Source organism: Canis lupus, chromosome 6 (assembly GCF_003254725.2).
Source record: "Canis lupus dingo isolate Sandy chromosome 6, ASM325472v2, whole genome shotgun sequence".
Taxonomy (NCBI): Eukaryota; Metazoa; Chordata; class Mammalia; order Carnivora; family Canidae; genus Canis; species Canis lupus.
In genome coordinates, this window is record NC_064248.1 from 12,051,663 (window position 1) to 12,073,258 (window position 21,596).

At 38.7% G+C, this 21,596-nt stretch overlaps 1 protein-coding gene across 7 annotated transcripts in view; it reads left to right on the forward strand.

Moving 5' to 3' along the window:
* The window catches only part of RNF216 (ring finger protein 216), a 161,461-nt gene that overhangs the window by 12,476 nt on the left and 127,389 nt on the right, over positions 1 to 21,596 (forward strand). For 5 of the 7 annotated variants that reach the window (XM_035717567.2, XM_025426283.3, XM_035717568.2 and 2 more), the window contains exons 2-4: positions 3,553 to 3,688; positions 10,660 to 10,793; positions 20,254 to 21,108. In XM_035717567.2, coding sequence (XP_035573460.2) covers positions 3,622 to 3,688; positions 10,660 to 10,793; positions 20,254 to 21,108 — 1,056 coding nt within the window. In that variant the 5' untranslated portion in view covers positions 3,553 to 3,621. The remainder of the gene's footprint in view (positions 1 to 3,552; positions 3,689 to 10,659; positions 10,794 to 20,253; positions 21,109 to 21,596) is intronic. The other 2 variants (XM_035717569.2, XM_025426285.3) reach the window with 1 other exon arrangement.

The window sequence follows — 21,596 nt, forward strand, 5'->3', positions numbered from 1 at the left end:
CAGTCCACAAAGCATGTGACTTTTGATCTTGGGGTGGTGAGTTTGAGCCCCATGGTAGGTGTAGAGATTACTTAAGTAAATAAATAATTTATAAATAAGTTTTCTTTGGTAAGTTGTATCTCAAGGAATTTGTCCATTCAAAATTTCAGGGCAGCCCCAGTGGCTCAGCGGTTTAACGCCACTTTCAGCCCAGGGCCTGATTCTGGAGACCCGGGATAGAGTCCCACATCGGGCTCCCTGCACGGAGCCTGCTTCTCCCTCTGCCTGTGTGTGTGTCTCTCTCTCTCTCTCTCTCCATCATGAGTAAATAAATAAAATCTTTAATAAAAAAATTTAGATTAATTGGTATAAAAATATTCATAATATTCCTTTAATATTGTAGAATCTGTAGTGGTATTTTCTTTTACATTCCTGATAATAGTTATTTGTATTTTCTCCCACTTTTCCTTGATCAATTATAATAGAAGTTTATCTTTTTGGAGAAACAACTTTTTGTTTGGATTTTTCTCTGTATGTTTTTATCTGTTGATTTCTGCTGTTAACAATTGCCTTCTATTTTTCTGGTTTGATTACACTTTTTCTAGCGTCTTAAGATCAGGGCTTTGATCATTGATTTCTTGGTCTTTTTTCTTTTTTAAAATAGTATTTGGGGATCCCTGGGTGGCGCAGCGGTTTGGCGCCTGCCTTTGGCCCAGGGCGCGATCCTGGAGACCCGGGATCGAATCCCACATCGGGCTCCTGGTGCGTGGAGCCTGCTTCTCCCTCTGCCTGTGTCTCTGCCTCTCTCTCTTTCTCTCTGTGTGACTATCATAAATAAATAAAAATTAAAAAAAAAATAGTATTTGGATGTAGAAATTGCCCTCTAAACACTGCTTTAGCTCTAGCCTATGAATTTTGGTGTATTTTGTTTTCATTATCATTTAGTTCATCCAGTCGAAATACAGTAGTTTCTAATTTTCATGGTAATTTCTCCTTTAACCCATGAGTTGAGTTTGCTTAATTTCCAGCATTTAGAAATTTACTAGTTACCCTTCTTTTACTGACTGTTGTCAGGTACCAATATACTGTATGATTTTGAGCCTGTGAAGTTTGTTGAGACTAGCCTTATGACTCAGGATATAATCCATTTTATAATGTTCCCTATATACTTGGAAAGAGTATGTGTTCTGCAGTTGTTGGGTGGAGTGGTCTGTAAATGTCAATGAGGCCAAGTTTGATAGTGCTATTCAAGTCTTCTGTGCAGCTCTAAGTGTGGATTTGTCTTACTTCCTTAGGTCTGTCGACTTCAGTTATACGTATTTTGAAGCTATATGTTATCAAATTCTTATACATTTAGTATTGTATCTTCTGTGAGTTGACCCTCTGAACTGGATGAAATCTCCCTACTCATCTCTAACACTTATGTCAATTTTATTAGTCTCATAGAGGTTTTCATGGGAAAAGGGAAAAGATTAAATAGTTGAGAGGAGAGCTTCAACATAGAATTGGAATTTATTTTAAAAATCAGATGGACATTATATGACTGAAAAATAAAGTATCTTAAATTAAGAACTTAACAGGGCAGCCCGGGTGGCTCAGCAGTTTAAGCGCCTGCCTTTGGCCCAGGGTGTGATCCTGGAGTCTTGGGATCGAGTCCCATGTTGGGCTCCCTGCATGGAGCCTGCTTCTCCCTCTGCCTGTGTCTCTGCCTCTCTCTCTCTCTCTCATGAATAAATAAATAAAATCTTTTAAAAAAATTAAGAACTTAACAGTTTTTGATGTTCAGGATATTGCTTTCCATCCTTTTAAAGCTTTTTCTTATACTTAACAGTGCTTATGTTGTCTGTTACATAAATATATTTTCCAGTGTTATTTAAGTTATATGAGATATTGACTTAAATAAATTGGAAAGTGATCACCTCAGTAAGTTTTAATGTCCATCATCTCATATGGACAGCCCCTCCCCCCCCAAGAAAAAGAGAAAAATGTTTTTTTTTCCTTTTGATGAGATCTTTCGGGATTTACTTTCATAGCAGCTTTCAAATGTGCCCTACAACAGTGTTAACTATAGCCCTCATGTTACCTTATGGCCCCATTACCTATTTATTTTGTAACTGGAAGTTTGTACCTTTTGACCTCCTTCATCCAATTCTCCTATCTAGGTAACCACATGTGATCTCACTTTTTATGAGTTTGGGTGTTTGGGGACGTTTGGGATGTTTTATTGGGTTCCAATATGTGAGATCCTATTTGTCTTTCTCTGCCTCATTTCACTTAGTGTGTATAATGCCTTCAGAGTTCATCCATGTTGCATATGGCAGGATTTTCCTCTTTTTTACAGCTGAATAGTAGTCACTTTCTAGCATCTTTTTCTTTTCTTCTCCTTTTTTTTTTTTTTTTTTTTTAAATTTATGAGAGAGGGAGCAGAGGGGGAAGGACAAGCTCAGTGCAGAGCCCAACATGGGGCTCAGTCTCAGGACCCTGAGAACATAACCTGAGCAGAAGCCAAGAGTAGACACTTAACTGAACCACGCATTAACTGAGTGAACACTTAGGCTGTGTATGCGTCTTGGCTATTGTAAATAATGCTGCAGTGAACATGGAGATGCAGACATCTTGACAACATTAGTGATTTCTTTTTTTCCAGATATATACCCAGAAATGAAATTGCTGGATCATATGGTAGTCTTATTTTTAATTTTTTGAGACACCCCCATACTAGCTTCCATAGTGGCTGTACCAATTTACATTCTCTCCAGTAGAGTACAAGGGCTGCCTTTTCTGTGTGTCCTCACCAGCATTTGTTATCTCTGTTCTTTTGGTAATAGTCATTCTAATAAGTGAGAGGCTATAGCTCTTGGTTTTGATTGGCATTTCCCTGGTGATTGATATTGAGTACCTTTTCATGTACCTGTTGGTTATTTGAATATTTTATTGGAAAAATGTTTATTTTTTATTTATTTATTTTTTAATTTTTTTTTTTATTTATTTATGATAGTCACAGAGAGAGAGAGAGAGAGAGAGAGAGAGAGAGAGGCAGAGACACAGGCAGAGGGAGAAGCAGGCTCCATGTACTGGGAGGCCAATGTGGGATTTGATCCCGGGTCTCCAGGACCGCGCCCTGGGCCAAAGGCAGGCGCCAAACCACTGCGCCACCCAGGGATCCCGAAAAATGTCTGTTTAGATCACTGTTTTAAAATTGGATTATTTGCTTTTTGGCTATTTAGTTGTAGGAGTTCTTTGTATATTTTGGGTTTTAACCCCTTACTAGATATTAAGAACTGCAAATATTTTCTCCCATTCCATAGGTTCCTGTAATTGATTTTTTTAAGTAATATTTTTTATTCTTTATACATTCCATCTGTTCTTTGATCTTTTATTTCTCTTCTGTATGTTCTTTTGGAATAGTTATTTATTTTTTTATTCTTTTTCCTCCCTCTGTTAGCTTTTAGTTACACGTTCTTTTATTTTTTCCTTAAGTGATGTTTTCATCACTTAGAATGCCCTTCACCAAATACATGGGAAGAGTTTTGACAGTCCGCATTCTTAAGGTTTTTTTTTTTTCTTTTTCAGATCCTTTCGAACAGATACTTACCATGTTTAAATATTAGTAAACACATACGTGTATGTCTGCATTTGAAAATGGCAGAGGGAAACAATAATGAAGAGGTCATTCATTTGAACAACTTTCACTGCCACAGGGGACGAGGTAAGTGTTCTTTTTCCCTTTCATCATTGCTTTTTCTCGTTATGGTACAGTCATAGTTCCTTTGAAATGAATCTGTTTTGCACTATGAGGAACCTAGAGATACTTCATTTTTTGGACCTTAGAACATCTGGTGTATTGGACTCATGAGACTAGAATTTTGTGTCAAATGGTGATATATACTGGTATGAATGAAGTTTAAAAATTAAATTAAAAATTAATAAGCTGGGATCCCTGGGTGGCTTAGTGGTCTAGCGCCTGCCTTCAGCCCAGGGTGTGATCCTGGAGTCCCGGGATCAAGTCCCACATCAGGCTCCTTGCATGGAGCCTGCTTCTCCCTCTGCCTGTCTCTCTGCCTCTCTCTCTCTCTGTCTCTGTGTCTCTAATGAATAAATAAATAAAATCTTTTAAAAAGTTAATAAGCTATTAATGAACAAGCCAAAATGAGCTGTGAATGTGTAGTCATTGGCTCTTAAGGGGTGGGAGTATGGAAACTGGCAGTTCTGTTTTTGAAGGAATAAGATCTTCAAAGAAGTGCTCCTTCAGGTCTGTATGATCTGAAAGTGCTACTATAGCATTTTTGCCCCCTAGTATGATGCTTGATTTATTTTTTGCCAGAAGATTCTGGTTGCCTTATAGGGAATTTTAGAACATGTATTCTTTGATTTTACAGTGCTTAAAATTTGGGGAAGTTCATTGATTCATAAAGGGAAGGGAGCTTGCATTTCTGTAACATTCCTAAATGCATATGGAGTTTCCAGTCAAATCCTAATTCACATTTACACCTAGGCTGAAAGGAAAAAATGGATGCTGCTGAGTAGGAAAAGTATTTTTCCAAGTATAAATTCCATGGAAGGGGGCACCTGGGTGGCTCAGTCATTTAATTAAGTGTCTGCCTTAGGCTCAGATCATGATCCTGGGATTGAGTCCCACATTGGGCTCCCTGCTCAGCAAGTGGTTGGCTTCTCCCCACCCACCCCCACATCCCCTCCCCTTCCCTCCTCTCCTTACCTGTGCACGCATTCTCTCTCTCTCTTTCTCTCCCTCTCTCTCCAATAAAATCTTTAAAAAAAAAATTCCATGGAAGAAATTTTACACTTTTTTTTTTTGTCTTTTCCCATTGATAATATTTTGTGCTTACGAGGATGATTTTTTTTTCTCAGGAGAGGGTAAATTATATACACTTGGCTTTCAGAGAGCATTTAAAGTTGAGCAGATTTTATTAGGCAGATAAATTGAGAAAAATAAAATGGTTAAACTATGTAAATTATGAGTGCAAAAGAAGTACTAATTCTTTTAGGATTTTATTAATAGTTTATTCTAACTTGGTAGTGAGAGAACCATAATTTTTTTGGATGCACAAATTTTTAAATCTTAGCCATAATTTGTATGTGATCATTTCCAATTTTTTTGAACATGTATATCAAATTAATGTTGTAGCTCTTTTTTAACTGGATTTTAAATCTACCTGAACAGAGTGTCCAAACAACTAATTCTTTGGGGGAGATTATTCACTTTGAAGGTATATTTTTCTGTTAGATGAGTTTTGTGTATTTAGCACCCAGCATGAGGATTTTTTTCAGGCATGCAGAGTTGTTTTGTCTTTATGTGCTGTATTAATAATTCTTATTATGCCAGCCCCTGTAGGTTTTTTATTTTTAAATCCTCTTTATTGAGGTATAATTTATTTAAATGCACACATTTTAAGCATATAGTTCAGTGAGCTTTGAAAAATGAATATAGCCATACAACCACCCCCTTTACTCATGATAGGGAACATCATTTCTGTCATCCCAGAAATGTTCCTTTATGCCCCATCTGCGATCAGTCCTCACCCTACTCCTGGACCAAGGAAACCACTGACCTACTTTTTGTCACTTTACAGTTTCATATAAATCGAACCATACAGTATATATTCCTTATACCTGAACATTTCTGCCCACTATAATGTTTTGAGATTCATCCACATTGCATGTATCAGTAATTAAATCCTTTTTAATTGAAGAGTAGTATTTAATTGTAAGAATTTTATACCCAGTGAAAATAGGCTTAAAAATGAAGGTAAAATAAAGGTGAAAAGTACAGGAATGAAAAAAGATTATGCAAATAGCACAAAAAAGAGCTGGTATGTCTATATGTTATCAGATAAGGTGAACATTTTAACCAGAAGTTTTGTTTTGTTTTGTTTTTAGATTTTATTCTTGAAAGCCACAGAGAGAGAGGCAGACACATAGGCAAAGGGAGAAGCAGACTCCCTGCAAAGAGCCCGATGTGGGACTTGATCCCAGAACCCCAGGATCACGACCTAAGCCAAAGGCAGACACTCAACCACTGAGCCTCCCAGGCGCCCCTAGCCAGAAGTATTAATAAAGATAAAGAGTTTATAATGGTACAGGGGTTAGTACACTGGAAAGACAAAACAGTTCAAATCTCTAGACACTCAGTAACATGATGTCAAAATATACAAAGCAAAAATTAACAAAACTAAAAGAAATGGATAAATCCACAATCATAATGGAAGGTTTTAACAGGTTTCTTTCACTGACAGACAGCAAGCATACACAAACATTTGTATGAATATAGAACATGGAAGAACATGATCAACAAATTTGACATAATAGACATAAATGGAAAACCGAGTCTAATGTATTTAACAAAATTGGCCATATTTTGAGCCACAAAACAAGTTTCAGGTTTGAGAGGATTAAAATCCTATAGATTATATTTTCTAACCATGTTGGAATTAAGTTGTAAATCAATTACAGAAATATAATTAGAAAATTCCTGTATGTGTGGAAAATGGGAGTACATTTCAGTGCGACTTATGGTTCAAGAGGACAGCCCAGGTGGCTCAGTGGATTAGCGCCACCTTCAGCCCAGGGCATGATCCTGGAGACCACGGGATCGAATCCCATGTCGGGCTCCCTGCATGGAGCCTGCTTCTCCCTCTACCTGTGTCTCTGCTGCACTCTCTCGCGCGCACACTCTCTCTTTGTGTCTCATGAATAAATAAATAAAATCTTTAAAAAAAAAAAATCACAGTGGAAATCAGAAAATAATTTGAATTGCATGATAATGAAAATACAATCTGTTGAAGCTTATGAGATGCATCTAATGTCTTGTTTGAAGAAAACTGAATAAATGAAGACTTGGCAAACTTTTATTTTATTTTATTTTATTTTTATTTTTTTAAGATTTACTTATTTATGATAGACATAGAGAGAGAGGCAGAGGGAGGGAGAAGCAGGCTCCATGCCAGGAGCCTGACGTGGGACTCGATCCCGGGGCTCCAGGATCACGCCCTGGGCCAAAGGCAGGCGCCAAACCACTGAGCCACCCAGGGATCCCTGGGACTCGGCAAACTTTTAAAAGTCCAGATAGTCACTATTTTTGCCTTTCAAGTCTGATGGTCTCTGTTGGCAATTACTTGACTATACCATTGTAAGTTGTAACAGTGAAGGCAACTATAGATGATATATAGGTGAATGTGCATGGCTGTGTTCCAATAAGGACACAAAGTAGCAGGAACCATCCCACTCCACACTACTAGTGGGAGTTTAAATTAGCACAATTTGGAAAATTGTTTGCATCATCCACAAAAATTGAACATATGCTTTCCCTGATTCAGCACTTCCACTCCTAGAATGTACCCAACTGAAATGAGTATACCAAGAGACATGTGTAAGAATGTTTTAAGACAGCATTAGGGGCACCTAGGTGGCTCAGGTCATGATCTCAGGGCCGTGGGATCAAGCCCCAAGTCAAGCTTTGCATTGGGTGTGGAGCCTGCTTAAGAGTCTATCTTTCGGGATGCCTGGGTGGCTTAGCGGTTAAGTATCTGCCTTCGGCTCGAGGCCTGATCTTGGGGCCCAGGATCTAGTCCCACATTGGGCTCCCCACAGGGAGCCTGCCTCTCCCACTGCCTGTGTCTCTGCCTCTCTCTGTGTGTCTCATGAATAAATAAATAAAAATCTTTAAAAAGAAAAAAAAAAAGTCTTTCCTTCTCTTTCTGCCCTTCCCCCGCCTCCCCTTTTTCTCTCTTTAAAAAAAAAAAAAAAAAAAAAGTATTATCCAAAATAGCCAAGACTGGAACCAATCCAAATGTCCATTGACAGAAAAATAAATAACTTATCCATTTACAACTTATCCACTATATGGTCTTATAGTGGATTATGTACAGCAGATAGCTACAGCACATGCCCCAACATTGGATACATGGACCTGCTATTTGCAAGAAAGCCAGAAATAAATGAATGTATATTCAAACAAGCAAAACTAGTCTGTGGAGTTAGGAGGCTATTAGTATGCTGGAAGTGTTGTATTTACTGACCTTGGTGATGGTCACTCAGGTTTGGGCCTTTTGATTAATTCATAGAGTTAGACATTTGGTTCATAGGCTTTGTTGTACGTTTATTTTTTAAAGGGTAATGTGTTATACATGGTGTGTTGGGGAGTATCTTGTCAACCATTAGGCTTCACTGTGAGGTGATAGGTTTCAAGCCAGCTTTTTCATTGGGTCTTCCAAGGTTGTTGATAAAGTGGTCTTTTCTTGGGCTGGTACTTCTAGACTGGAATCTACAGTTTTCTGCATATAGAATCTGAGACTCTCAGCCAGCATTCTGGGAGCTAAACAGCAGAAGGCAGCCAGGATCTTGTTCATTATGCTGTTTAACTGGTACCCCTTTCCTCTCTTGACCTTGTGCCTGCTATCTAGTGCCTCTGCCTCAGCGTCTTTTCATAATGGACCTCCACAGGGTGGGTTTTTTGGAATGACTGACTGAGATTGGCAAATTCTCTCTCCAAAACCAGTGGTAAAATTAGACAAAATTGTCCAGAGCTCCACTCTGCTTGCTAGATGGGGTGCTGCCTAATTCATGAATGTTTAGTAAAGCCAATTGGATTTTCAAAAAAAAAATTGTCAAAAACAACCATTTAATAACTAGAAATGACCAAAGACATACAATGATTGAGAACACTCAGGAAAATCTAGAATTCTATCTCATGAAGTAAGCTACTTCTGGTTGCCTATCCTCATTGCAGGCTGTGGGTTTGAGCCTTCTCCCCTCAAACTATCACTGTTAACCCTTTTTAATGTTGAAGAATTGGATGCTTGATGAAGTTAGGTAATAGTATCACGTGGCTGGCATATGGTAGAACAGAGACTTGAACCTAGGCGATCTGACCTTAGATGCAGCAAACTGCTGTCCCTGGCTCAACACAGCTGTGTTACTGGGATGAAGTGAGATACTTGACTTTAGATTGCTTTTCAAATTGTTGGATGCCATAAAAATAAATGAGATATTAACCTTGAGAAAGATATAAACCTTTAATAGAGAAATTTCAACATTTGCAATGATAACGCATCTTTTCTTCTTGTGGTCACAGCCCCCCCCCCCCCAACCTTTTCTCTAGGACTCTTTTTTTTTTTTTTTTTTAAGATTTTATTCATTTATTCATGAGAGAGACAGAGAGAGAGAGGCAGAGACACAGACAGAGGGAAAAGCAGGCTCCATACAGGGAGCCCGACCTGGGACTTGATCCCAAGTCTTCAGGATCACACCCTGAGCTGAAGGCGGCGCTAAACCACTGAGCCACTCAGGCTGCCCTCTAGGACTCTTAATGCATTTTCTCCTCATTGCCTGTTTTAACCTTTAACATTCCCATGGGCCAGGCGGGAAGAAATTAAGTTTGTGTTATCCAGTAATTCATATTAGACATACTCTATTTTTTCAAATAAAAAGAGTTAGAAACCTTGAACATAATTACTGTATCCAGGTAGTTAGTTACCTTAACTCTACTTGTACTTAAAAGGATGGGACCCCCGGGGTGGCTCAGTCAGTTTAGCATCTAACTCTTCATTTCAGCTTAGGTCATGATCTCAGGGTCCTGAGATCGAGCACCATGTTGGGTTCCACACACAGCAAGGAATCTGCTTTTCTCCTCCCTCTCTCTCTGCTGCTCCCCCTGCTCAAATATTCATGTGCTCTCTCATCTTTAAAAAATAATAAAATTTATTTATTTATTTTTTAAAGATTTTATTTATTTATTCATGAGAGACACAGAGAGAGAGAGAGAGATGCAGAGACACAGGCAGAGGGAGAAGCAGGCTCCATGCAGGGAGCCTGATGTGGGACTTGATCCTGGGTCTCCAAGATCACGCCCTGGACTGAAGACGGCGCTAAACCCTTAAGCCACCGGGGCTGCCCAATAATAAAATTTAAAAAAGGAAATTAGGAAGGTTCTGTTGTTTACTGTCATAGATGTTAATGGCTGTTTGAAACCATGAACTATGTGTATTATATTTAAGGTCTATGGCTAAGGTAAGCAAACTTTGGGATTTTAAATGTTAAATGAAAATTTTACTATTTTTGAGTGAAAGTTTCTTCAGATAGTTGAATAAAACAATGTTTTGTTTTTTTAAGATTTTATTTATTTATGAGAGAGTGAGAGAGAGCGCGATCATGCATGAGCAGGGGGAGGGACAGAGGCAGAAGCCGACTCCCCACAGAGCAGGGAGAAGCCGACTCCCCACAGAGCAGGGAGCATGTGGGGCTCGAACCCAGGATCCCAGGATCATGACCCAAGCCAAAGGCAGACACTTAACTGACCGAACTACCCAGGTGCTCCAAAACAATGTTTTATTCTCTGGGAGGAATAGAGATGAGGTCAGAGACCATACTTTCATTTTTAAAAATTGGCAGTCAAGATTTCACAAAGACTTTTCAAACATCGTATAAGAAAAAGTTAATGATCTTGTCAGATTTTCTGTTGGTTCCCAAAATGTATTACTGGCAAAGCTTACCACAGAAACCTGGCTATTAATACTTGGGTGGGTGTGCTGCTTGAATAGATAAGCTAACACATTAGTAGCCATGAATTTGGCTTTAGGCTTGACCCTTTTCATCCCAAAATTGAATTAAAAGACTGAATATGATCATATCCATCTGGTAACCTTGTTCTCTGCCTCCTTTTAGACTGGATCAATCTCAGAGATGGACCCATCACCATATCTGACTCCTCTGATGAGGAAGGGGTTCCTATGCTGGTCACCCCAGCTCCTCAGCAACACGATGAAGAGGACCTGGATGATGATGTCATCCTGACAGAAGTGAGTTTTCTTAAACTTACCATGAGGAGGCATTTTTGTAAGTTAGTGATCTGATTCTTTGTCCCCGTAGCAGTGGGTGTTGGGGCTTTGTTGTAGGACAGCTGAGAGCACCACTTCTGCTGTATTGTGGCTCTGTGTATATGTTGTCCTGCATCTTTGAGAACAGCCTCTTTCTACACTGCCTCATGCCCCGTGCTTTAGAAGCCCTCTGTTTGGTCTGTTTCTCAATTTCTCCAGTATTGCTCTGACTATTCGTGCACTACTCTGCACTCTTATAATTACTGCAACCTTTTTTTGTTTGTTTGTTTCTAAGATTTTATGTATTTATTCATGAGAGACAGAGAGGCAGACTCCCTGTGGAGAGCAGATGCGGCACTCAATCCCAGGACCCTGGAATCATGACCTGAGCCAAAGGCAGATGCTCAACCATTGAGTCACCCAGGCACCCCTGTGCTTGTATTTTTATATAAATTTTGACCTCAGCTTTTCTAACTCCAATAGGCAGATCGATGAATTCAAAACAAATCTTACTGTTAAACTCAGAACAATATTTTATAATATTAATTTATAATATTTTTAATATATTCTAACTTTCTCATTCCATTTGGTCTAACCTTTCTTTGTATCCCTCAGCTAGAGCATTTTGAATTTTTCTTACTATAAATCTTAAACACTTTTTTCTTTAAAGATCTATTCATGAAAGACACAGAGGCAGAGACATAGGTAGAGGGAGAAGTAGGCTCCCTACAGGGAGCCGATGTGGGATTCGATCCCAGGACCCTGGGATCATGACCAGAGCCAAAGGCAGACACTTAAACACTGAGCCGCCCAGTTGTCCCTAAATCTTAAACATTTTTTGTTAATTTTCTTCCTGGTTATCTTTTCTATCACTTTTGTAAATGGCATCTTTCCTCTTCTCCTGTACCTTTTAACTTTTTTTTTTTTTTAATGAATTTTATTTATTTATTCATGAGAGACGTAGAAGGAGGCAGAGACAGATGCAGAGGGCGAAACAGGCTCCATGCAGGGAACCTAATGTGGGACTTGATCCCTGTGATCCCAGGACTCTCAGGATCACACCCTAGGCCACAGGCAGACTCTCAACCACTAGAGCCACCCAGGTATCCCAACTTTTTTTTTTTTTTTTTTTAATTTAGGAGTCTATTAGTCTTAGTATTAATTTTATATTAATTTCATCTTATCTTTATTATCTATAGTTGTCTTTCAGTTGACCCTATGAACCTGTCTTGGGGTGGTATCTGACCTATCTACAAATAATGATACTTGCAGTTTCTTCCTTTCCAGTTTTTATATTTGTCTTTATCTTATCTAATTATGTTAAATTAATACCTTCTCAAAAATTTTAATGATTGTAATAGGAATGAGAAAAATACCCACTGACATAAATGGGAACAATTTCAATGTTTCTTCACTAAATGAGATGGTGGCTTTTTGCTTGAGGTACAATTTTTTAAAGTATGTTAAGGAAGTAGCCATCTACTTTAAGTTTTTATTAGTAAGTATAGAATTCTATCAAATTCCCTTTCAGCATTTGTAGAGATTATCATAAAATTTTTTTCGTTCCATTAATGTAAATTGTTTTGCTGTCCTTCCATAAACTCTGCTTGGTAATAATAGTATTATAATGTAATGGTAATAAGCCCTTAGAGTCCATCTGTTAAGATTTTATTTGGAGTTTTCTCCATAGATCTCATGAGTGATATTGGCCCATAGGTATATGTGTGTACCTATGCTATCTTTGATAGGGTTATTATAAATGTGATTGAGTCAGATTTCAGGAAAAGAATTCAGAAGTTTTCTTTTTTCTCCTGTGCTTTGATACTATTTTAAATGACATTGGCATTACCTATTCCTTACAAATTTGGTAGGATTTACACTACCCAACAGGCATTTGGGCTGTTGTTTATCTTGGAGGCCAGTTCTTTGAAACTATTTTGGGTTTCTCTCTGATAATTAACATTTCTAGATTTTTCTGTCACTTTTTTTTTTTTTTTTTTTTAAAGTAGGCTGCACACCCAAAATGGAGCCCAATGTAGGGCTCAAACTCAACAATCATGATGATATCAGGACCTGAGCCAAAATCAACAGTCGGACCTTGAACTGAGAGAGCCACCCAGGTGCCACCTTCTGCCACTTCTTTTTTTAAAGATTTATTTTTTTATTTTAGAGAGTATGGGAGAAGCAGAGCGAGAGACCCTCAAGCCAACTCCAAGCTAAGTATTGGAGCCCAACGCTGGGCTCAGTCACACGACCCTGAGATTATAAACTGAGCTGAAACTTAAGAGTCGGATGCTTAACCTACCAAGCTGCTCCAGGCGCCCCTTCTGTCACTTTTATTTTTTTTTAAGATTTTATTTATTTATTCACGAGAGACACAGAGAAAATGAGGCAGAGACACAGGCAGAGGGAGAAGCAGGCTCCATGCAGGGAACCCGGCGTGGGACTCAATCTCGGGTCTCCACGATCACGCCCTGGACTCAAGGCAGTGCTAAACTGCTGGGCCACCAGGGCTGCCATTCTGTCGCTTTTAGTACCAGTTTTGTTCCTGATATTTTCCTACAAAATCATTTCTTTAGAGTTTTTTTTTTTTAGTGTATTTAATAAAATTAAATAACCTGATTCTCTCTGTCCTCTGTGGTTCTTCCATCTGTTTTGTATACTTGTGTTTTTGTCCTCTTTCCCTAATTTGATGAACTAACATTACCTTCCTTCCTTCCCTTTTCTCCTTCCTTTACCAAAGAAACTGCTTTGAGATTGATGTTCTAGTGCTTCCATTTGTTCTCTTATTAGTTTCTGCTTTTGCTTTGAATGCTTTTCTTCTGCTTTAGCATATTTAATATGCTTCTTTAACATTTATTTTATCCTTTTACTGACTTCTTGGGTTACTCATTATTATTTTATATTATTATTCTGGTTACTTACTGCCATTATATATTACCTCAAAACTTAATGGCTTGAAACAGCTACAGTCATTTGTTTCTGTGGATCAGGAATTTGAGAAGGGCTCAGCTGGATGGTTCTGGCTTAGGATGTCTTGTGTGGCTGTCGTCACAGTGCTGAAGCTGGGGCCGTAGGGGACTGGAGCAGCTGGAAGCTGGCAGGCATTGCTCTCACTAGGGCTTCTTCATAGGATCTCTCCCTTTTTAAAACAACTTCTTTGGGATAGAATTCACATACCATACAGTTCATCCATTTAAAGTGTACAGTTCAGGGGCACCTGGCTGGATCAGTTGGTTAAACTTCCCAACTCTTGATCTCAGCTCAGGTCTTTTTTTTTTTTTTTTCTTTCTTTTAAAGATTTATTTATTCAGAGAGAGCGCGAGAGAGGCAGAGACACAGGCAGAGGGAGAAGCAGGCATCATACAGAGAGCCCGATGTGGGACTTGATCCAGGGTCTCCAGGATCACACCCCGGGCTGCAGGCGGCGCTAAACCGCTGCGCCACCAGGGCTGCCCTCAGCTCAGGTCTTGATCTCACTCAGGGTCATGAGTTCAAGCCCCGCTTGTGCTGCATGCTGAGCATGGAGCCTACTTTAAAAAAAGGATACAGTTCGATAGTTTTTCATGTATTTACAGTTTTTCAGCCATTAATACAATCAATTTTAGGACATTTTCATTATCCCAAAAGGAAACCCTGTGCCTATTAACCGTGATTGCTAATCCCCCCCCACCATCCTCTGCACCCCACCCTAGGCAACCACTGATTTACTTCTGTCCGTATACATGTGCCTTTTATGGACATCTCATATGAATGGGATCATATAATATGTGGTTTTGTGACAGCCTTCTTTCATTTAGCTTAATGTCTTTAAGATTCATCTGTGATGTAGCATAAATCAGTGCTTCATTCCTTTTTATTGCCAAACAATATTCCATTGTATGGATGTACCACATGTTGTTTATCTATTCATCAAAATTGAAAGACATTTGGGATACTTCCCCTTTTTCCTGTTAATGCTAATGCTGCTATGAACATTCATGTAGCAGTTTTTGTGTGGACATGTTTTTTTTTTTTTCTTCCTTCATTATTGTCTTAGTCTATTCCAGCTACTATAACAAAATACACTGACTGGGTAACTTATAAACAACAGAAATTTATTGCTCACAGTTCTGGAGGTTGGTAAGTCCAAGATCAAGGCTCCAGTGTGGTTGTGTTTTGGTGAAGGCCCTCTTTCTGGTTCATAGCCAACACCTCTCACTGTGTCCTCACTTGGTGGAAGAGGCTAAGGATCTCTCTGGAACCTGTTCTACAAAGGCACTAATCCCATTCATGAGGGTCAGGAAGGGAGACACAGACATTCAGACTCAGACCATAGCATTTCTATACCTAGGAATCCTGTGATAACTCTGGTCTACTCTCCCAGACTGTTTTCCATAGCAGCTGCTCTATCCTACATTCCCACCAGCAGTGTACAAGGGTTTCAGTTTCTCCATATTCTCTCAAACAATTGTTAGTTGTATCTTTTTTATTACAACCATCCTCGTAGATATGAAGTGGTATCTCATGGTTTTGATTTACATTTCCCAATGGCTAGTCATATTTAGCCTCTTTTGATGTGCTTATTAGCCACTTGCATATCTTTTTTGGAAAAATGCCTATGCAAATCATGTACCCATTTTTAAACAGGATTGTCTTTGTATTATTGAATCTTTGTATATTATGGGTAGTGTACCCTTATACCTGATTTTTGGATATTTTCTCTCATTGTCTGTCTTTTCATTATTTGGTGATGTCCTAGAAGCAAAGAAGTTTTAAACTTTTTGGATCCCTGGGTGGCTCAGCAGTTTAGCACCTGCCTTCGGCCCAGGGCATGATCCTGAAGTCCCAGGATCAAGTCCCGCATCGAGTTCCCTGCATGGAGCCTGCTTCTCCTTCTGCCTGTGTCTCTGTCTCTCTCTCTCTCTGTGTCTCTCATGAATAAATAAAATCTTTTAAAAAAAAAAAAGTTTTAAACATTGATGAAATTCAGTTTGTTCTTTTGTCAGTTGTCATTGGTGTCATGTCTAATGTATATGATGTAGTTTAAGAGCTTGTTCAGGCTTTCTCACATCACAGAGGCTTCAGCATTATATAAATTAGTGCTTTAAATTTAAACTCTTCCTGGGTAAAGAGTGTAGAACACTTTAACTCTATTTATTTCCCAAATTAAATACTATTTAAAATATATTTTTATTCTGTATACATTTTTTTAAATCTACACAATCTTTCGTTTTATATGATCAGCATTCACTTTACCTCCTCCAAATATTTTTGTTGCTCTTCATTCCTTTCTGCATTTTGCAGATTATTTTTCTTCTACATAAGGAGCACTCCTTAGGATTTCCTTTACAGTAAATCTGATCTTTTCATCAAACATAAAATTCTATGTGGTAGTTATTTTCTTTTACCACTAAGGATGTGGTATTCCAGTGTTTTCTGTCTCTCATTTTTGTGTTGAAAAGCCCGTCTTATTTTTCCTTTTGAAGGCAGTATGTGCTTTTAAGAACTTATATTTGATTTCTAAAGTCTTCCTATGCTGTTCTTAGGTTTCTGTCGGTTTAATTCATCCTACTTAGATTTTCAAAATAAATCAAGCCCCTGTCCTTCCTGATTATTTGTATTTTGTTTTCAAGTGTTGTTTCTTGGGACGCCTGGGTGGCTCTTTGGTTGAGTGTCTGCCTTTGAATCAGGTCATGATCCCGGGGTCCTGGGATCGAGTCCTGCATCAGGCTCCTACAGGGAGCCTCTTCTCCCTCTGCCTATGTCTCTGCCTCTTTCTCTGTGTCTCTCATGAGTAAATAAATAAAATCTAAAAAAAAAAAAAAAATACTGCTTTTTATCTCATTCAGAACTCACGTAGTTGGTTTTACTGTAGTCTTTACCTCTACCATTTTCTTACCTAATTTTCAATCATTTTGTATCTATGCCTTATTTGGGCTGCTTTCTTCTTTTTTTTTTTTTTTTTTTTTAAGATTTTATTTATTTATTTGAGAGAGGACAAGCACACAAGTGGTAGGGAGGGGCAGAGAAAGAAGCAGCCACCCCACTGAGCAGGGAGCCAGATACAGGACTCCATCCCAGGACCCCAAGATCATGACCTGAGCCAAAGGAAGACATTTAACTTCCTGAGCCACCCAGACCCCCCGCCCCCAGGCTGCTTTCTTCTGACCTCTCATTCATTGTACTATTTTCTCTTCAACTCTGTTCATTTAGAATGCTGTATACCATCCATTTGTCCTAGTCTTAGCCGAATTTTTCCATCGGACAAAATTTCGGTTGGTTGGTTGGTTGATTGTTTCTTTCTTGCTTTCTTTCTTTTTTTCTGATATATTTTAGTTCTCTGCTAAAGTTCTCAATCTGGTCTTTTATTTCCTTAAACATGCAGTGTATGTTTTTTTTTTTTAGAATCCATGTCTGGTAGCTTCCCTCTCTGAAGCCTCTGTCAGTTTGTTTCTCTTATCTGTTAACTTCTCTTGGTTTGGTTTTCTATCATGTTGCATTGACTTCTCATATACCTACTTACTTTTATTGAGTGGTGATCATCGTATATGAAAAATTTGAGGTTCTGGATGATCTGTTTCTTCAAAGAGGTCCAACATTTGTTTCTCAAACTAGGTTGAGGGTCTAGCAGTTTCAAATAGAGGAATTTAAACTATCTAAACTCTAGGATTCATTTCCAGGGAGGTCCAGCATATTTCCAGTTTACCCTTGAGCTTGGGATTTCTCAGAACTCTTTCCCATAGTGAGTTCTGAATTCCACCTTTGGTGACCATAGCTCCTCAGTAAGGATGTCAGAAATGTTTGTCGTCTCATTTTCAGCTGGATCTGGAATTGGCAAATGCAGCTATAGGAGAAAACTATCCCAATGTGGGGTACATTTTGCTGGACTTCCTCCTGCTTCCTGTATCTCAGAATCCTTCAAGTAGATGTTTGATGTTGCTTTGATATTTTGACCAAGTTTTCTGCTTTTACAGCAGAAGGGTTATTATGAATGATTTGGCATGTTGTTAACTAGAAACAGAAGTCCACTTTTGTGTCCTTATCTATGTGCTTTCTGAATCACTGTGTGCCAATCACTTGATTATATAGTTGGGTCTTGCTTTAGGGGTTCTTTTTAAAGGGACTTTTAAATTTAATAGGTGAATCGATCTTGTTTATATTAAATTATTTATTTAATTGCTGCATCCAAGGTGGGGCTCAAACTCCTAACCCCAAGATCAGGAGTCACACACTCCCCTGACTGCATCAGCAAGGTATTTATTAATGGTGGCTTTTATAATTTGTTTTTAGTTCTTCATAATATTTATTTTGCTTTACATTTTTACTGCTTTTAAAAATAATGTTTGAGGGCCACCAAGTAGCTTACTTGGTTAAGCATTCAACTCTGGACTTCAGCTCCGGTTGTGATTTTATGGTCGTGGGGTGGAGCCCTCATTGGGCTCTGTACTCAGCCAGGATTCTGCTTGAGTTTCCTCTGCTTCTCTCTCCAGCTCATGCACACATGTGCATGTTCTGTCTCTCTCAAAAATAAATAAATCTTTTTTTTTTAATAGTAATCTTTCACTATATGTTCCCTGCATTTTGAAGGTTTTGTTTTTGTTTATTTTGGGACTGTGTTCTAGCTGATAATTTTTAAACTTTTTTTTATTTAAATTTTTTAAAGATTTTATTTATTTATTCATGAGAGACAGAGGCAGAGACATAGGCAGAGGGAGAAGCAGGCTCCCTGCTGACTCAGGACTTGATCCCAGGATCATGCCCTGAGCTAAAGGCAGATGCTTAACCACTGAGCCACCCAGATACCCCTTTTTGGAAAGCTTTTTATCCTTAGTTTTATTCTTTTTAGTTCTTCTGGTATTACTTTTATATTTTCAAATGCTGTCCTTACATATATTAATTGATTCATCAGCTTTAAATGTATTTTTTGACCCCTGGCTTCTTCACTTCACCTCCCAGCTTTTGATGATTATCTTGTTTCTACTCAGAAATGATTTAAAGCATTTATATTAAAGATTAATTATTTTATTACTTCTTTGTGTTCTTGTTTCTGTTTTGTCATTATTTTACCTCCTGGGTAGTACTAATTTTCTGTGTTACTCATCTGCCATTTCTTTTTTTTTTTGAAGTTGGGTATCTTATATAATTTCTAGTTGGTGTTTACTCAACTGTGAATGCAATTGAAGTTTTCCTGGACCGGCTCTTTGTAGGGAGTTATGTTGGGGAAAGGCTCAGGTACTGTTGTTGGCTAGCAGGAGTTCTCTCTTACAACAGACGGGTGTGTGTGTGTGTAGGCAGAGGGTGTTTGTGCACGTGGACTTAAGTTTATTTAGCTTTCTATTCTTATAACCTGGCAGAGGTTGCTGGTTCCAGAGAAACCCATTTCAAAGTTCTCTCCATCTGTGTCACTAACAGGCTACCCCCCACAGAGGTATCTGTTCCCATACAGTCTGAACTCCTCAGAAACTCCTGTCAAGTGGAGTGGTGGTTCCTCTTGTTCCAAACAGGGGATTGGTTTTGCCCTCAGGGCACACCACCATCTTTGGAAAACTCTCTGCCTTTCTGAAGCTTTCTCTGCCTTCCTTGAAATTTGAGGTGGTACTTTACTCACTGCATTTGTCAGCTCCTCCTCATATATGCTGTGTTTTGGGATTGCAGATGTCTTCTGGTTTTCATCAAAGATTTTCAGTTCTGTGTCTCATTCTTTTCTCAGGATCAGGGTGATTTCAGAGAAGAGTCAGAGGCATCTATAATTCTGCTATCTTAAAATTGGACATCCATTGCAATTCACCTACTTTCTTGGGCATAAACTAGAATGTCTCCGATTTTTTTCTTTTTATGTTATAAGCAATGTAGCAGTGAATATCTTTGTATATGTCCCTTTTAGATACATAAGTGTAGAATAGATAAGAAAAAGTTATACTGACATATCCTAAGGATATACATTTTAATTTAATCAATAAGGTCAAATTGCCCTCTTGAATTCAGCCCTGAATGATAGCCTGAGTTTTCCCACATCCTTATCAGTGCTTGATAATATCTAACTAAAACCTCTACCAGTCTTATTGGGGGGCTGGGGGATCTTTTTGTAATTTGCATTTTGCTAATTTACTAGTGAAGTTTAGATTCTTTTCATGTTTATTGAACACTCCTCATCCCTCTGCTGTGTTGTCATTCTTTCATTATTTCCTTTGCTATACAGTTGTTTTTTAGTGGTCTCAGGTGAAATTATAATTCACCTATAACTCAGGTTCCAGTCTATGAATGGTTACTTTGATTCTTAACAGTTGAAATCAGATTTCAGTGCTAAGAGAAATGTTGAGAGAAAAATAGGTTTTGTGGGGTAGAGTGTTTTGAGTTTTCTTTCTTTCCTGTCCTGTCTCCAGAGCTCAACATAAGTACACAAGGAGACATACACCTAGGAAAGAAATTGAATCATTATTAAAATTTCATTTTTTCTTAGACAAATAAACCTCAGACATCACGACCCAATCTCATCAAACCAGCTGCCCAGTGGCAAGATCTCAAAAGATTGGGAGAAGAAAGGCCTAAAAAGTCTAGAGCAGCCTTTGAATCAGATAAGAACGGCTATTTTTCAGTGTGTAACAGCTCATTGTTTGATTCTGGGGCACAGGATGATTCTGAGGAAGACTACGGTGAATTTCTGGATCTTGGGCCTCCTGGAGTTTCTGAATTCATTAAGCCAAGCCAAACAGAAAGAGAACCCAAACCTGGACCAAGTCATAACCAAGCTGCAAATGACATTGTCAACCCGAGATCAGAGCAGAAAATCGTGATCTTGGAAGAAAGTAGCCTGCTTTTACCAGAAGGCGATCCTTTGGACACTCAGAACCAGTCATCTGAAGATTCAGAGACAGAGCTTTTATCAAATCTTGAAGAATCGACTGCTATCCTAGATGATCAGGCCATTGAAGAAGACTGCTGGTTAGACCATCCTTACTTCCAATCCCTAAACCAACAGTCCCGTGAGATAACAAATCAAGTTGTTCCTCAGGAGCGGCAGCCTGAAGCAGAACTGGGCCCATTGTTGTATCAGCATGAACCCCCAGGGCTGGCTTTTCCAAGGCCAGCTTTTCCAAGGCCAGAACCCCAGCAAGATGGGATTCCAGGCCCCTCTTCTCCTCAGCCTGCCCATCCTCTGGGAGAGCTTGAAGATCAACAATTAGCAATAGATGATGAAGAGCCAGGGCCAGCCTTTCCACTACAAGGATCTCAGGAGCACAATTTGGAAAACCTTTGGGGGCAAGAAGCTACTGAGGTAGATCAAGAACTCGTTGCACTTTTAGTGAAAGAAACAGTAAGTTTTATTTTATTTAAGTGAATAATTACATACAGACACTAAATGTACTTAGTTTTCTTTTAGTGCAAAATCATGGCCATGGGGGGTGGGGGGAGGCACTTCATCTTCCTAAGGGATCTGTAGCTGGATACATAGAACAGAAGAAGAAAGACTCTGAAAATAGGAAAGTTAAATCAGAATTCCTAATCTATCCTTAACCCCCCAGCAAGTACTCTGGGATTCTAGCTGCAGATCATGGATACCCTAGTGCTGTCATACAAGCAATCCCCTGGTTTTAAAAAGGTTTTGAGTTAACTCCCAATTCAAACCCATAAAGCAGGTTTATAAGATTACCTAGAGCTGCACTGTCCAATGTGGTAGTTTCTGGTGCCTGTTTAAATTTAAATGTCTTACAATTAAATTTAAAATTCCATTTCCAGTGGTACTAGTCAGATTTAAAGTACCTAATAGTCATATGGGGCTGAAGAGCTACCATACTGGAAAGC